This window comes from Chelonia mydas, chromosome 5 (genome assembly GCF_015237465.2).
Source record: "Chelonia mydas isolate rCheMyd1 chromosome 5, rCheMyd1.pri.v2, whole genome shotgun sequence".
NCBI classification, from domain to species: Eukaryota; Metazoa; Chordata; order Testudines; family Cheloniidae; genus Chelonia; species Chelonia mydas.
The window spans coordinates 33,305,844-33,324,253 of record NC_051245.2 but is presented as its reverse complement, the minus strand read 5'-3'; the positions used below and the strand labels follow the sequence as shown (position 1 = coordinate 33,324,253).

The 18,410-nt window shown below is 38.0% G+C and overlaps 1 protein-coding gene across 10 annotated transcripts in view; it reads left to right on the top strand.

Moving 5' to 3' along the window:
- The window catches only part of ARL15 (ADP ribosylation factor like GTPase 15), a 334,164-nt gene that overhangs the window by 81,017 nt on the left and 234,737 nt on the right, over positions 1 to 18,410 (top strand). Inside the window, exon 2 of one of the 10 annotated variants that reach the window (XM_043547419.1) lies at positions 12,382 to 12,489. The exons of the other annotated variants lie outside the window; for them this stretch is intronic. Within the exon in view, the coding sequence (XP_043403354.1) occupies positions 12,487 to 12,489 (3 nt within the window). The 5' untranslated portion in view covers positions 12,382 to 12,486. The remainder of the gene's footprint in view (positions 1 to 12,381; positions 12,490 to 18,410) is intronic. 10 annotated transcript variants of the gene reach the window in all.

Here is an 18,410-nt window from a genome sequence, read left to right as displayed (position 1 = left end):
GAAATTAATATGCAGCAGGTTTAAAACAAACAAAAGGAATTATTTCTTCCCACAACACACCGTCAACATGTGGAACTCCTTGCCAGAGGATGTTGTGAAGGCCAAGATTATAACATGGTTTAAAAAAGAACTAGATAAATTCATGGAGGATAGGTCCATCAATGGCTATTAGCCAGGATGGGCAGGGATGGTGACCCTAGCCTCTGTTTGCTAGAAGCTGGGAATGGGCGACAAGGAATGGATCACTTGATGATTACCTGTTCTGTTCATTCCCTCTGGGGCACTTGGCATTGGCCACTGTCATAAAACAGGATACTGGTCAAGATGGACCTTTGGTCTGACCCAGTATGGTCCTACTTCTTATTCAGCCAATCGCTGAGTGGACTTGTAGTCTCTAAAGTTTTACATTGGTTTGTTTTTGAGGGCAGTCATGTAAAATAATTCTACATTTGTAAGGTACACTTTAACGATAAAGAGATTGCACTATAATTAAGGCTGTCAAGTGATTAAAAAAGTTAGGTGATTGCACGATCAAACAGTAATGGAATACCATTTATTTAAATATTTTTGGATGTTTTCTACATTTTCAAATATATTGATTTCAATTACAACACAATACAAAGTGTACAGTGCTCACTTTATATTATTTTTGATTACAAGTATTTGCACTGTAAAAAACAAAAGAAATAGTATTTTTCAGTTCTCTTCATACAAGTATTGTAGTGCAATTTCTTTATTGTGAAAGTGCAACTTACAAATGTAGAATTATTATTTTTACCTGACTGCATTCAAAAATAAAGCAATTTAAAATTTTAGAGCCTGCCAGTCCACTCAGTCCTACTTCTTGTTCAGGCAATCGCTCGGACAGACAAGTTTGTTTACATTTGCAGGAGATTATGCTGCCTCCTTCTTGTTTACAGTATCACCTGAAAGTGAGAACAGGCGTTCTCATGGCACTGTTGTAGCTGGCGTTGCAAGATATTTACCTACCAGATGTGCTAAAGATTCATATGTCCCTTCGTTCTTCAACCACCATTCCAGGGGGGACACATCCATGCTGATGATGGGTTCTGCTCAGTAACAATCCAAAGCAGCTTTCTTTTTTGGTGGTTTGGTTTTTGTAGTTTCCGCATCAGTGTTGCTCTTAAGACTTCTGAGAGCATGCTCCACACCTCATCCGTGTCAGATTTTGGAAAGCACTTAATATTCTTAAACCTTGGGTCAAGCGCTGTAGCTATCTTTAGAAATCTCACATTGGTACCTTCTTTGTGTTTTGTGAAATCTGCAGTGAAAGTGTTCTTAAAATGAACAACATATGCTGAACCATCATCTGAGACTGCTATAACATGAAGTATATGGCAGAATGTGAGTAAAACAGAAGAGGGGACATACAATTCTCCCCCAAGGAGTTCAATCATCAATTTAATTAATGCATTTCTTTTAACGAGCGCCATCAGCATGGAAGCATGTCCTCTGGAATGGTGGCCGAAGCATGAAGGGGCATACGAAGGCTTAGCATATCTGGCACGTAAATACCTTGCAATGCCAGCTACAAAAGTGCCATGTAAATGCCAGTTCCCACTTTCTGGTGGCATTGTAAATAAGAAGAGGGCAACATTATCTCCTGTAAATGTGAACAAACTTGTTTGTCTTAGTAATTGGCTGAACAAGAAGTAGGACTGAGTGCACTTGTAGGCTCTGCAGTTTTACATTGTTTTGTTTTTGAGTGCTGTTATGTAACACAAAAATCTACATTTGTAAGTTTTACTTTCACGGTTAAGAGGTTGCATTGTGGTACTCGTATGAGGTGAATTGAAAAATACTATTTCTTTTGTTTAATTTTTACAGTGCTAATATTTAGAATAAAAAATAATATACACTTTGATTTCAGTTACAACACAGAATATAATATATATGAAAATGTAGAAAAACATCCAAAATATTTAATTTCAATTGGTATTCTGTTTAACAGTGTGATTAAAACGCTGATGAATTTTTTTGAGCTAATCGTGTGAGTTAATTGCTATTAATCGATAGCCCTAAGTATAGTACTTGTATGAGGTGAATTGAAAAATACTATTTTCTTTTTAACAGTGCAAATATTTGTAATAAAAATGTGAGCACTGCATATTTTGCATTCTGTGTTGTAACTGAAATTAATATAGTTGAAAATACAAAAAAAATCCAAAAATATTTATAATTTTAAATTGGTATTCTGTTTAACAGTGTGATTTAAAACTGTGATTCATCACGATCAATTTTTTAAATCAGGTTAATTTGTTTTGAGTTAATTGCTTGAGTTAACTGCGATTAATTTATAGCCCTAATCTGTACACAATAAATGAAGAGTAAAATATAAGATCAAAACTTTATGGTGACATTTTTTAAAGAAAAGATAGTGTGAAAGAAAATTAAGTATCCTAGTATTTTCATGCTGAATAGATCCACTTGTTTAAGAAGTGGGAAAACTACCATCTTCTCAAAAAAACGTGTCTGCGGATCGTCTCATCCTGACGAGAGCCCAGTTATTTGGGGCTGTTGTGGGAATCCATTTATATGTTCTACAGAAAATGAGAAATTACATCTATAGCTTTACAATAATTGTAATTATAGCTTTCACACTGATACATTTGACCATTATACTAAATTATCTCTAATATCTACCAACCGCAAATTACTACATATGGTAACAGGTAGCCTGGCTTTATTGCCATGTAATCCGAGAGACATAAATAACTATGTACTGTAATTACATGGCAGTTACCACATAACTAAAAGTAGTTACGTGGTGGTTTGTGCCCAGTGCAATGTTGATATCTTTTTTTGCTTTCATAATGACATAGCACATATTTGTCTCTATTTTTATGTATTAAATAAGTTTTCAGTATTTACAATATGATTATAGAAAAGTCTTTCATTGAAGTGAACCACTTCATCGCCCTTTGTTTCAAGTAGCGTGTGTTGGCTGATACCCTCTCTCTTGCGTTTTGCTAAATGATAGTCTCTGTGGGTCAGTGGGGAAAAACCAACCTTTTTGACGAAATCTGTGATTTAATAGGTATAGCACCTCTATCATGGTTGGGGTGGGCTTTTCAGATGTTGTCCCAGAAAACTGACCAAGTGGGCACAATTCTTCTGTCCTGTAGACTTCTCTCTTTGTGGATGAATGTTTTGCTATCCTTGTTGTTTTTTCATTCCATAGCATGTTTATCAAAGCTATGACTCAAATGAAATAGGCATGGAAAAAGTCTTTTTGCTATTCCTTTAATTAACTGATGTATCCTTTCTACTGGCTTCTGTAATCGGGTTTATTTTGTTTCCTAAGAGAAAGTTAGTATTTGTGCATCAATCAAGAAATAAAACTGATGGAACAAATGTGCTTTATTTGACAAAATGAGATTTTATTTTATCAATTTAAATGTATATTCTTTATTTTTCTTACTTACGGAATTGGGCAAATAATTTGGATAATCACATACGTACGTTTTATATAATCTGCTATTAACATCTACAAACTACAAAAGAGTTTTTAAAAAAAAAAACAACTTTTCAGGAAGCTGCATATATATATTTACAAATCTAATTAAACTGTTCCCTTTTTTACTTGTGTGTAGGTGAGAAGCATATTTTGTTACTGACACAAATATATTGCAAGAGAATCTATTAATTTACATTTTTAAAGATGTCTTTTGTTTGACTCTGTTTTTCCTTAAGTGGTAATTATAAGAGCTCATGTAGGTTTTAAGCATTCTTAAATTAGACCGAGCTCTGGCTTGATTATGGAAGGTTTTTGCAATGAAACTCGTCAGTAGATGGCAATGCTGTTCTACTGCAGTCTTGTAACTGCTGAAATGTCAGTTTTTTTTAGCTTTGAACTCTGTTTAACATATCCATGTCTATTCTGTTTCTGGAACTCTTGATTATAGTGATCTTAAGTATTGTTTTAAGTAGAATTAGCTTAATAAAAACAATCCAGTATTGAAGAAACAAGAGTGCAGGTGTTAATATATAAAATAAATATATTAGAGTATGTATGGATGCCTCAGGTGTATATGTTGTGTGATTTAACCATGCTGAAAGTGTAGAGCTGGTTTAATATTGTACAATTAGTTATAAATAAGGCTTCATGTTAAATGGCAGAAAGCATTGGGGGTGTAGTTGTTTCCTCATCTTTTCTCGATCTTGTTTTGTTTTTCCCCGTTAAAGGTTACTTTTTACTAGTTTCTACTGCAACTTCTGTTGGTAGCGATGCACAGGACCTTCCTGTAACTGTCCCATTCTCCTCCCTGTCCCCCCATTGAAACATTTCTTTGCAATTAAAACTTGATTCACAATTTACTAGTCTTGAGAGTCCCAACTCGGTACTGGGAATACATCTTGGCTCTTTCTTCAAGATCATGGAGTCTTTATAAATAAGCCTCTTTATTTGTTCCCTAGCAAACCTATGAGAGATTCAGTGATCGCTTGTTTTGTGCTCTGTGTTAGTCTGTTGGCAAGATTCACTTTCTTGAATAGTCGCCATGTTGAAAGGGGTGAAACTGTGTTTTATGTATCACTTTAAAAAACAGTAGTAGAATAGACCCTTGTTGTAATTCGCACACTGTTAGCTGAAAGTTTCTTCAGTGCAATATGAGTATCCCTACCTACTGATGTATTTTGCTCTTTCAAGGTTTCTTTTAAAGATTTTATTAAAGTAAGATAAATATACACCCTTTAGTAATGTTCAAAATTTAACATACCACAGAATGTACAATTTTTTCTACATAATTAAATTTTAAGGGTGGATATTAAAATTTGGTAAGGTTGTCCTCTGACCAATTTATTTTTTGAAAAAGTACCTCAAGTGCTTTACAAAATGTGTTTAACTGCTTAGCATTTTGCTTCGGTATCTTGTTTGCAAAGGAGCATAGAGCAATAATGGTCTCAAGTAGATACTGTAAGAATTGCTTATAAAGTCTGCATTGTTGCAACAATTTTGCAGTGAAACATTAAGTATTTTTGGTCCAATTAGATATGACTTTAATTTTGCGTGTTCAGAGATAAATAATTAATGCATTTAACTGACCAACTTAAAATGCTACATTTGGGAATATTGATAGTAAAATACGTGCAAGAAATTAGTAACTATTAGTGGTTACAGAAATGAGTTTTGCTCATCCCCACGCTTATGGTGAAGATACAACTTAAATTTTACAATGAACTAGAATAGTATGCTTAATTAATAAATTATACATTTTATATGTGAAAGAATCACCTGTCTTGTACATATCAGATACATGAATGGGAGCCACATTTTTAATATTGTCTCCATCAAAATGGAATAAAAATGTTGCTCCTGCTCCCAAATGACACTATAAATTAACAGCATGCTAGATTCATAGCGTAACTTTTTCAGAAATACTCAAAACCATTTGCTAGAGAGTGCATCATTTACAAGCTGAATCAAAAAGGCAAATAAAGTTTAAATGAAACACTGCACCCCAAGTCTTCACTGTGATCAAAATGCGTTATTTTTTTGGAAACTTATCTTAGTATCAGCAGGTACTTCATAGGAAAAATATGGCATATCTTATATCTAATTCTATTACGAAGCCGAACATAACTTTTCTACAGGTTGTTCGAATTGTTGCAAAATGCTATGCATGTAAAAAATCTGGTATAAAATATATATTTTAAAAAAGCTCTGATGAAAGGCAGTCAGATATTAAAAATAACATTCTAGAAAGTGTGTTGAGGTGAGGCATGCAGAGAACAGTTAATTATGCTTTCAGTGTTTATGGAGATCAAGTTTTATGAACTTAGGTTTTGCAACATGGATATTTAGCTTTTATTTTTAAATAAAATTTGAAGCTAGATTGTAGGAAGTTGCATTTGGGGGGTGGGGGAGTGTAGAAAGAAAATTGGCTTTGTTTCTAGTTTCTGCACAGCCAGACTTGCTCTTATGTTTGTAATATTTAGAGAAGTTCAATAGGGGGCCCTGGATGCTTTGATCTAATGCCACAGTGCAGTTTAATGAGAGAGAGGTTTTCAATATTGTCTGCAATATTGAAAATTCTGCCAGCTCAGTCTGATAGAATAAAATGTAAGATTTACACCTTGGAACCCCTCTCATATTTCTGGGCATTGTTTCTTTTTGAAACAGGTAATTACAAAAGTCCTCAGATCAATTTTTGTAAAGGGACTCCCTGATGGGTGCCATGACTGAAGTGTGACATGAGCCTTTTCCAATACAATGGGTGGCCTAACATTCCTCTGGAAGGCCAAGCTCATTAAATATTCTGTTCTTTTTTTCCACCCTCTCCCCCTTAGCTTGACTCAAGCTAAGTCTGAGGTTTCTTCACTGAGGACTTAGGAAAATTGCTTAGAGTTCTCAGATTGAATTTTTTATGTGTATGACTTCATGATGGCATTAGCATGTGCTTTGATCCATGCGTGAATGGCACTGGGTCGGCTCTTATTGCCATATCCAGATGGTGTTACAGGGAACAAACAGTTGTGTTTTAGGATTTCTCAATAGACTGTCTAGACTGGCCTTGCAGCAGACAGATACAGCCACCCATCAAATTAGCGTTTGTCAGATTTATGGTAATGGTTCACCAAAGCCTTCCTGTCATTGACATTAAGATTTACGCCTCCAAAGTTTTGTCTTCTGCAAAACGGAAAGTCTGATCTTTTTAAAAGTAAAAGAGGAAAAAAGTAATAAAGAAAATAATTTCCAAATTAAAGCGCAACATTTAAAAAGTGATTTTTTTTTATCTGATTCTCACAGCTGGATTGATTAGGGAAACCTTTTTTCTCCCCCTTCAAATGATAATACGGATGTTCTGTTCTAGTCAGTGTCTCCCATATGCCCTTTTGGAAAGAAAAACATGTATGTGGATTACTACGGCTAGATTTTGCACTTTCATGTTACACTGGAGTAATATGAGCTGCTCCCTGTACGCAGTGGGAATAACCTTTTGACAGGCAGTATGTCCATTCTCAGTGGAAATGTTTTTCCAAGTCTGGCCAGACCTCCTTTGATCACGCCACCTCAAATGTAGGGGTCATAGCTACTATGCTATGTACTATGGCTGTTGACCAGAGAAAGATGATTTGCGGAGTGTGGAGGAATATTTAAATATAATCCAAACTCTTTTTGCGATTATCAGTATTTTGTGTAGCAAAGCTGATGAGTGTGCCGATCTGGAGCATTTAGGAAATTTTAAATTACTCTGAATGTAAATTTGGCTGGAAGCAAGAGGGGTGGGTGTGTGTGTGTGTGTGTACTGGCAGAATTCTAGTGCTCATCTTAGATTATTAGGGCTGTAGGAGTTGAACATGCTCAGACATGTTTTGAAAATGTTTTTGTATTTGTTAAAGATAATTGACAAATGGTGAAGAATGTAGTGGGGTAATTAAAACATCCAGACATTAGTGGTCAAGCAAACACAAAAGTGTGTTCAGAGGATGATTATGCTTAATGAAGATACTGGATGTTGTAAATTTTTGGGGTGACTGTCATTTTAGAAAGTGTCTCCCATGTTTGGTATAAATGACAGTAATTGCTTCCTAATGCAAGTCTTATGTCTTGATCTTTTGATTTTAGTAGTATCAGGATATAAAATATAAACAAGATACCTTTGTATGTACAATAGACAAAAGATTCACCATAGGAAAATTAAAACTGGTTCCCTCCCACCTCCCCTTATGCATATGTGTTTTTAGGGCTCACTTCTGCTCTGATACAGAGCAGCACACATTCCTCTATAGTGTAGAAAAATAAGCTAGCTTATTCTCCACAAATCCATAAGCAGTGAATCTGATGATGTCCTCTTATTTTATTGAGCAGACTTCAGTGCTTTTTATCTGTTTTTATCATCTTTGCTGGCTAATACACAACTTTCATCTGTGGAAGTATCTTAATGAAATGGTTAGGTTATCAGAGAAACAAATTTTTAATAGCAGATTAAAAATGATTTCTCTCTTTGATTGTGGATATTCAATTCTTATGTTGTTTCTGATTTGTGGGAAGACTAGTTTTTAGCTTTGTCAAATTTTGTCTCCATATTATATATTTTATTGTCTAAGTGGGAAAAGCAGCCTTTTTCTCTGATTATTCTTGAGTAGAGCGTAACGAATTTCTGGTTTTTATTTTATTTTAATGTTATTTATGCCACTGAAATTTGATTTTATATGCAGTGTGGAGCTTTTATAAAACAACTTCATCTTTTAAACACATTTAACTTCAGTTACCCATTCACTACATAGCTTTGCACATTTTTAAATAGCCTCTAAAAAATTGATTAAAATATTTTAACCTTACAGTAGGTTCACTTCAATTTCAGTGAATTTGGTGAAATGTGCAGGAAACCTGGGGGCAATATTTTCCAAAATCTAGTTACTGTTTTTCTTTTCCTATTTCTTGAGTAGAAGGGGAAAACCCTTACCAATTCTGAAAGTGTTGGTACTGAATTCTTTCCTGAAGTTTCAAGGATGCAGACTTGCTGTGAGCATGCTTTTCTTTTAATTTTGGTTTGGTAAGAACGTGAAATGAAAAGGTACTGCACACTTCCCAAAGTTGACTTGTTTTTATCAGATTAAAAAAACGTATAGTGAGTTGGAATTTTTGGAGATCACGATTTATCTATTGTCTTGCTGGATATAAAATATACTGTCGCCCTCTTCAGTGGGTATGGTTTATTGCACTGTACACTGCTGGGAATGGATTTAGCAGAGAAGAGAGAATAGAATGTCCTTTTAGGGCAGCCCAAGCCTATAAAAGGTAACAAGGAAGGACTGTTAACAAAACATTGGCCAGATCCATGAAATATTGGTTTGTTGTGTTGCCCTGTTTGAGTTATTTTAAATTTCTGAGGTGAATCTAAGTAGTTACATACTAGAGTCTAGAGACCCGACTAAGACTGAGGCTTGCATTTTGCTAGTACGAGGAAGTCCCGGCCCCAAAAAGTTTACAGCCTTCAGAGAAGACAAATACAGAGTTAACTTCTCCTACTTTATATTCAATATTTCTTCATCCAAGAATCACATTAGCCCTTTTGGCCAAAGCTTCTCACTGGGGGCTTATGTTCAGCTGATTATCCACCATGAACCACAAGTGTTTTTCAGAGTCACTGCTTCTCAGGATGGAGTCCCTTTATCCTGTAAGTGTGGCCCGCATACTTTGTTCCTAGATATGACTTTACATTTGCTGTATTAAAATATATGTTGTTTACCTGCATCCAGATCACTCTGTATTGGTGATGTGTTCTCTGCATTATACCACTCTCCCGATCTTTGTCATTCGCAAGCTTTACCAGCAATTTTGTTTTCTTCTAGGTCATTGATAAATGTTTTAAATAGTACAGGATCAAGAACTGATCCCTGTGGGCCCTCACAAGAAACTCACCCATTCAAGTGTGATTTCCCATTTCCCATTACGTTTGAGACCTATCTGTTAGCCAGTTTTTAATCTATTTCATGTGTGCTATTTTGATTTTTATATTGTTCGAATTTCTTCGAGCTTCGAGAGAAGGTGAACGGAGGAGGGAAGAAAGAGGGAGGGAAGGAAAAAGAAGTATGGAAGGTAGTAGGCAGAAGTCTGACATCAGTGTGCAGAGATCCCTGCTGCAACTGCTTTTTGTCTGCTCCTTCCAGTTGAGTCTCTACATGTCTTCACTGCAGTTAACTTGGGTGTTGTCCTTAACCCCATGTCTGTCCACATATGAAACCCTGTCACCGGTGTTTAGTGATGCTTTAAACCTGGGGTAACAGGTCTGTCTGGATATATAGCCTAGAGTTAGGTGCCACTTTTACTTGGGGACACAGGCTAAGTCTCATGAGTGCTGATAGTCCTCCAGTACCTTCCCACAATTCCCCTGTGTGCCTAGGAGGACAGGTAAGTTCTCCTGCAGTTCACTGTGAAAGAAACATGAAGCAGCTCAGCTTTATTGTAGCACAGAGAGCTGTGAGATAGGTCCCCAGAAGTCCTAACAAAAGACAAGGATGAGCACAGCACCAGTGATGACAGAATAACTCAGATGTGGCTTTGCTGTGTGGTTGCTAACAACAGGCTAGGCCAACTCAGGTGTTCAGACTTGAGTGTGGATCACCAGAGTTAATTCTGCAGTGCAGCCATACCCTTAGTTCCCAGCCTAGAGTCACACAGGAGTTTTTTTTCCCCAAGCTCACATGACTGGGACACGGGCTGGTGTGTGTCAACCCTGGCAGTCCAGTTGCACCGAAGGGCAGGGATAGGGGGCAGAAGTAGCCCTGGGTGGGTTTAGTACAATAGGAGGATGTTTACTGGGGTGGAGTGGCACCAGTGAGGTCAAAGGGCTCTAGTGAAAAGTTCCTGTTTCTCATCCAGTTCCTGGGGAGGTTGCTGGGTTTCCTACCAAAGTGCTGTCCCAGGACTTTGTTTTGGCGATGGAGCTCAGTGGCTGTTAAAATGGGGGAACTTTTTTCTCATCCCTTCCACTAATATCAGAGCCTGTTATGTTTTGGGGAGTAGGGAGAGCTAAAAAATCCAAAGACAGTCCAAAAACATGTTTAATGTAAAAAAAAATAAAATAAAATAAAAAAATCATCTTACTATTTTTAAACCTTTGGGGTTGGGAATACTTATTCTAAATGTAGGGAAAATGTGATACCTGATATGATCATGTTAGCAAATGCTTATTCTTTAAACCAAGACCATTGTTGCTTTCCAAAACGGGAGCAAAATGAAACTGACAGTTCTTAATTTCACCACTGCCCTGAATTATGGCATTCTTAGCTTCATGCTGCTGCTGCTGCTACTTGGGAAGCTCTGAGCAACAACAGAGGCACTAGAACAACTCTCTGCATTCAAAAAGACAGTGTTATGTCAAAAGAAAAGGAGTCCTTGTGGCACCTTAGAGACTAACCAATTTATTTGCGCATGAGCTTTTGTGAGCTCACGAAAGCTCATGCTCAAATTAATTGGTTAGTCTCTAAGGTGCCACAAGTACTCCTTTTCTTTTTGCGAATACAGACTAACACGGCTGTTACTCTGAAAAGTGTTATGTCAATGTATTTTCAGCAGGTTGTCTTTCCAACCATATGAGCTGAAAAATCTGTTAAATAAAATATTCATTTCTGCAGAAATAAGTTGTTTAATTCCCTCTATACATCATGTACATTTTCCTACTCATCTCTATGAAATAAACAAGTGGATTTTTTTATAACTCTAGTCATAGATTTTTTTTTTTTTTTTTTCCCCTTTTTGTCAGCGAGCATGATCTTAAGCCTGGTCTATACTCATGTTGTACGGGTGTAATTAAAATTAGTTTAAAAACAATTTAGGTAAATCGGTGCACATCTCTGTGTAGACAAACATCAGTTTCGTATCATAAATATACATATTGTACAAGGATAACAAGATTCTGGGTATTTTATTCCATGTTTACGGTCATTGTATGTAGTTTTTGGAATGGTTTAAGCGTTATTTTCTGTGCAGTTACACATTTTCAATTTGAATGAGCTGTGTCGACTCTGGAGCCTTCTGTTGCTGCGTGTAAGATACATTAAATGTTTGGTTTAAATCAATAAACATCCCTTTGTCATGTTTCCTTCTTTTCCCTATTCCAGATGCACGGTGCTCTTGCTGTATTGCAGAGGGCTGACAATGATTGCTTTCTAAAGCTTATGCCTTTAGGTAATTGTTTTTCTGTAGTGGTACATTTTTAATAGCTTTCTTAATGTGCTGTGTATGAATAGGAAAATATTAAAAATCAAGCATCACGGCTGAAAAAGTATTGTGCTTTATAAGAGGCTTGGCCAACAGAATGTGCTATTCACTGAAGTGGATAGTTGCTCTAATAGAGCAGAATACCAGGTCCAACTGGAACAGGGAAGATATGTGGAACTTGAGGTATGGAATTTTGTCTACCTTCCTTTCTTTTTCCTATTTTAATAACTTTTTCCCCCATTGCAAGCATAGAACTGAAAGAATCTGTCACATTTCAGTCCTCCTCTGTCTAAGAAAGTAATATCCATATGTTGGAAGTTCCCCATATCTTTTACATTCATCATGGTTCAGCTCTGTCTATTTTGTGTGTGTGTGTGTGTGTGTATATATATATATATATATATATATATATATATATATATATATATATATATATATATATTCTTGTGAATCTTGTGCTGGCACTGCCCACTCCAGTATCCTGGTGATGACTGTGGATGTCATGTCAGGTGACAGAGAGATGGTCCACTCCACTTGAACACCATGAAAATCAATTTCCAGGCCTCAGATTGAATCTGGTAGTGGACCAATCCTGGTCCTCCACACTACACGGACGTCTGGTGAGCCTTCTTCACGTATTGCTTTGTAAAAGGTGCTGCATGTTGCATCAGCTTGAACGTTCTCATTCCTAGGTGTAGTGCATGGCACCGTTTCTGCCTAGAAGTGAGGAATACATGGATCACTATACTTGAGTCCACATTCAATAGGAAGAGGTGCAACCTCCTGGTCAGCCAAAGATGGTAAGAGTTTCTAGCTACTGTTGCTGTGTAAGCATCTAGGAGTGTTAAGAGTACCTCAGTTAAACATTACATCCAGGATGTAGCAGTATTTTACTTGTGTGCGCAATCTTCTCTCAGTATTCATTTTTAGAATCTAACCTACCCTGTGTTAAAACTGGCAGTTCCAAAAAATGTGTATCTACAAAAATAAAACTATACATTTGGAATATAGTGCACCAGATTCTAATCTCACATGAGCACGTATGCTTTGTAGGTACCAGTTCATGCACAGCATGTAGTTGCATCTAAAACTAAAACCAGGCCTGCATTATACAAAAAGACCACAGCAGCTTAAATGGCTTATGCATCAATGAGAAGACAAGGCACCTTGTGTGAACTGTAGCAAGATTTCTGGATTCTGTGGCACTCTGTTGTAGCAAACTGGAACTTCTTTTGGAAGCCTCGTTTAAACTGAGGTTTTCAGTTATGAAAATGAATAACAGTAAAATAGCCCTGGGGTTATTTGGGTTTTCATATTAAATTAAGTTGATCTTCCACTATCCCACAGTTTCAGCATGTTAAAAGACTCGTATTGTAGATGTCAGTGAAGAAACCAGAAATTTAGGCAGATGGGTTGGGCTTTTGGTTCCTATGGATGGGTGGGAGGTGGCTTGTGATTGTGGGGTAAGCATATTAGGTGTAAGTCTGTTAACATGATCAATAGTGAAACAGCTAACAATATTGACATGCAAACTGTCATCTTTGGGGTGTCAGATGTGACAACTGATTGAGATGAATTGGGCAGTTCACCCTCACAGTGTTCTTCGACTGCGTACAGACAGACTCAAGAAGATGAATACTACATTGATTTACACTTAGAATCATAGAATATTAGAGTTGGAGGAGACCTCAGGAGGTCATCTAGTCCAACCCCCTGCTCAAAGCAGGACCAACACCAACTAAATCATCCCAGCCAGGGCTTTGTTAAGCCGGGCTTTAAAAACCTCTAAGGATGGAGATTCCACCACCTCCTTAGGTAACCCATTCCAGTACTTCACCACCCTCCTAGTGAAATAGTGTTTCCTAATCTCCAATTTAGACCTCCCCCACTGCAACTTGAGACCATTGCTTCTTGTTTTGTTTCATTGCTTCTTGGGTCATAGTTTCAAGATTTTCTTCACAAGTATATGGGATAGAAATCCTAAATTAAGAAACTGTTTTCCATAATATATATCCCGCAATTGTGGTAGAGACTTTAAAATATAGAATGAAGGTAGATTGGGGGATGGAGAGTACATAGTAGCTTCTTGTCATTTTCTTTGTCATTATTAACAAGATTGTTCTCTGTTGTACTGAAATGAACGGTGTGGAGTAGCTTAAAAGACTATACGTTAGAATGGGATGAATGCTGTTGTGTGATTCTCTGTGGTGTATGGTACTAAGGGGGGCAAAGCCACCTCAGTTCCACAGTAATGGAGTGAGAGGCCCACACTGAGTGGGAAATAAAGCTGCACAGGATATCTTTTCATTTCCTTATCCTGTCACAGTGTCTATCTGGGGAAAAAGGTAGAGGGAGGTGTTTGGCAGAAGCCGTTAAGGTCAGGTCTAGACGAGAAATTTTTGCTGGTATAATTGATTCTTTACCACACTTTTACATTGGCAAAAACCAAACCCTAATGTAGACAGTTATTCTGGCAAAATAACTAGGGGGAGGAAAGAGTCCTTTTGCCAGTGTTTGGAAACTGGTATAAACTATGCCAGGATAAGCTGCGGGCTTATCTGCGCAGCTAGTTAGTGCTTAGCAAGTGGGGCTGTGAATATACAGTGTGTTAGCCTGCCGTGCACTGACTGGCCTTATGGACCCTGCTACCACTCACTAAAAGTTCTGTTGTGCACAGTACCAGGGTCCACACAGCCAGTCAGTGCATGTCAAGTTAGTGCACTGTACATTCAGACCCTGGCTTGCCACGCACTAACTAACCAACCAACCAGCCATGTAGACAAGAATCTCCACTAAGAGGGTTTGGTGGTATAACTATACCGAAAAACCCTTTCTAGTGTAAATTAGACCAAAGTGGCATGTCACCCTGGCTATACTGACAGTTTTTGGAAAAACAAAACAACCCCAGAATGTATAACATGGTTAGAGCATTAATTTGTCTCTTCATAGAATCATAGAATATCAGGGTTGGAAGGAACCTAAGGAGGTCATCTAGTCCAACCCCCTGCTCAAAGCAGGACCAATCCCCAATGCTCTTGTAGAATGTTGTTCACCTTTCAAGGTCTCCATCCACCTTGAGTGTCACCAGGAATGTCAAAGCGTAGCTGTAGCGGTGGAGCCAAATGTGACACAACAGACAAGCTGGCCATGATGCTGTTCTTTGAGGTGGAGAAGTGGTCTGAAAAGACTTGACTGAGAACCATCCATGTGACTGGAGGGGATCTATGAGGCTTGGCCCTTACCAATACCTGGATCTCTGCCCGCTCATTTGAGCTCCTCTCTTCCTCACTGGTGCAGCGAGGAAGATGCTGCAACACTATCTTCCCCCTTGCACAACTTTTCCCTTTCTGTTCACTTTTATGCAGAGTGGGACTATAGCGGCAAAGTAGGTATAGGAAATATGCTAGCATTAGACGTTACCTACCTTCATTGATCAATTTGTCATGGCAAGATATTATTCTGATATCCAATCCTCAGTGTAAATCTGTGTAATCCATCTGTGTAATCGAGTTTTAGTGCTTTCATTGTCTCGAGCTATCAGTAATGAACACTGCTTTTTTGATAAGTAATTTGAAATGACTCTAATCACTCAAATTCTTTTGGAAGATTGATTCAATTCAGCTCTATACTAAAGTACCAGAAAGTAGCTTCGTGGTACAATCAGTGCAGGAAACATTACAAGAAAATCACTCTTCTCCTGCTCATGGCACTTTCTTCACTAAATCTAATGAATATTACAGAAATAGTTTGACTATCCTAAGTGCAATGTGGAACTGGAATAATTTTTAAAATACAGTTAAGTTTTCTGTTAGAGGAAATTGGAATTGTCCCTGAGAAAGATCAAAGAAAAGACCTTCCTTTTCCTGTAGTCAGACAAAATAGTTTAATAAAAAAGGAAATTATCTGACAGAAAAATAAAACACAGTATCTAGATGAAACATGGAGAAAGTTTTACACTACTTTGAGGGGTTTAATAATTAACAGCTTGGATCAGAAGCATGGTCAATACATGTATCTCAGAATGCATCTTAATTTTACCTTCAGTAAATATTGCATGTAAGAAAAAATTGCCCTTTACTTGGCATGTTGGTGATACAAAGGAAGTAAGAGTTTAGATTTTGTATGAGCCACAGGATAGTGATAATTCTTGTTAAAATAAGTCATCTACAGTATGCACTTAAGGGAAATTCAAAGGTATTACAGCACACTGCCTGCCAAAAACCTTAACTCATTTATGACAGTCTAATAATGCTAAATTCTTTGAACGTGTGTTGAAAAGGGGAAGCTGAAAGGCCTAATTCCTGAAAATGTGGGCAGCATATAATTGCATTAAAATATTTGTGAGTTAGTGTAATAATTAAGTAAAAACTTACACAGATCTCATGGTCTGTATTTTTTGGTACATACATGTTTAATAGTATGTGCAATTGTTGACAGAAGTTCAAAAATTGAACAAGAAAATGACCTATTTTGTTTTTGTTCAGCTTTTGCAGAGGCATTTACAAATATAACCTATTCAGTTACCATTTGATTCTGCTGTATTACCAAGAAGTATTCTTTAACTGGAAGGTCATCATGAGACTTTGCAGAAGTTGCGCAGATTAGTTATTTTTATTTTAAATAGAGGCTTATACAGCCACATCAAACCAGCATAGGGTAAATGGGTGGTATGTAATTTGAGGCTAGATTTAACAGTCTTCTAGTTTCCTCTCATTAAGGGCACTTGTCCTATGTATTTGCACCATAGCATCTCTCCCTCTCCCCACCTTGAATCTTATACCATTTTAAGTTGCATCCACCCAAAGGAGGTGAGCAGCAGTCAGTGGTGAAAGAACAGGTTAAGGACTATTTAGAAAAGCTGGACATGCACAGGTCCATGGGTCTGGATCTAATGCATCCGAGGGTGCAAAGGGAATTTGCTGATGTGATTACAGAGCCGTTGGCCATTATATTTAAAAACTGGTGGCGATCGGGGGAGGTCCCGGATGATTGGAAAAAGGTAAATATAGTGCCCATCTTTAAAAAAGGGAAGGAGGAGAATCCGGGGAACTACAATCCAGTCAGCCGCACCTCAGTCCCTGGAAAAATCATGGAGCGGGTCCTCAAGGAAACCATTTTGAAGCACTTGGAGGAGAGAAAGGTGATCAGGAACCGTCAACATGGATTCACCAAGAACAAGTCACGCCTGAAACCTGATTGTCTGTCTTCTACGATGAGATAACTGGCTCTGTGGATATGGGGAAGGCAGTGGACATGATATATCTTGACTTTAGTAAAGCTTTTGATACGGTCTCCCACAGTATTCTTACCAGCAGGTTTAAAAAAGTATGGATTGGATTAATGGACTATAAGGTGGATAGAAAGTTGGCTAGATTGTCTAGCTCAACGGGTAGTGATCAACATCTCGATGTCTAGTTGGCCACCGGTATTAAGTGGAGTGCCCCAAAGAGGGGCAAAGGGGCACACCAAAGGGGTCCTGGGGCTGGTTTTGTTCAACATCTTCATTAATGATCTGGATGATGGGATGGATTGCACCCTCAGCAAGTTCGCAGATGACACTAAGCTGAGGGAACCGGTAGATACGCTGGAGGGTAGGCTCCAGAGCGACCTAGACAAACTGGAGGATTGAGCCAAAAGAAATCTGATGAGGTTCAACAAGGACAAGTGCAGAGTCCTGCACTCAGGAGGGAAGAATCCCATGCACTCCTACAGGCTGGGGACCAACTGGCTAAGCGGCAGGTCTGCAGAAAAGGACCTGGGGATTACAGTGGACGAAAAGCTGGATATGAGTCAGCAGTGTGCCCTTGTTGCAAGAAGGATAACTGTATATTGGGCTGCATTAGTAGGAGCATTGCCAGCAGATCGAGGGGAAGCGATTATTCCCCTCTATTTGGCACTTGTGACGCCACATCTGGAGTATTGCTTCCAATTTTGGGTCCTCCACTACAGAAAGGATGTGGACAAATTGGAGAGAGTCCAGCGGAGGGCAATGAAAATGAGTAGGGGGCTGTGGCACATGACTTGTGAGGAGAGGCTGAGGGAACTGTGTTTATTTAGTCTGCAGAAGAGAAGTGAGGGGGGATTTGATAGCAGCCTTCAACTACCTGAAAGGGGGTTCCAAAGAGGATGGAGGTAGGCTGTTCTCAGTGGTGGCAGATGACAGAACAAGGAGCAATAGTCTCAAGTTGCAGTGGGGGTGGTCTAGGTTGGACATTAGGAAACATTATTTCACTAGGAGGGTGGTGTAGCACTGGAATGGGTTATCTAGGGCGGTGGTGGAATCTTCATCCTTAAAGGTTTTTAAGGCCTGGCTTAACAAAGCCCTGGCTGGGATGATTTAGTTGGTGTTGGCTCTGCTTTGAGCAGGGGATTGGGCTAAATGACCTTCTGAGGTCTCTTCCAACTCTAATGTTCCATGATTCTATGTATATAAGAAGTCCAGTCACACACTTGCTCTGGAGAATTTGAAAGTTTATCAAAGTATCTATTTTTTATGCCCCATTTTCTATTTTATCTTAATTGTTTATTTTTAACAAATGAGTGTTAACTTATTCTTTCCCTACTAATATTTTTTAAGCGTGTACTCTGGTTATGCTGAGCTGTTCCTAGAGGGTTTGCTCCTTTGTGTCTGACATGGGAGAGTAATGCTTCTAGGAAATGCCACTTGAATACTATGGCTGCTTGGAATTGTTGGGAGTATATAAATGAGAAGCTGAGATTT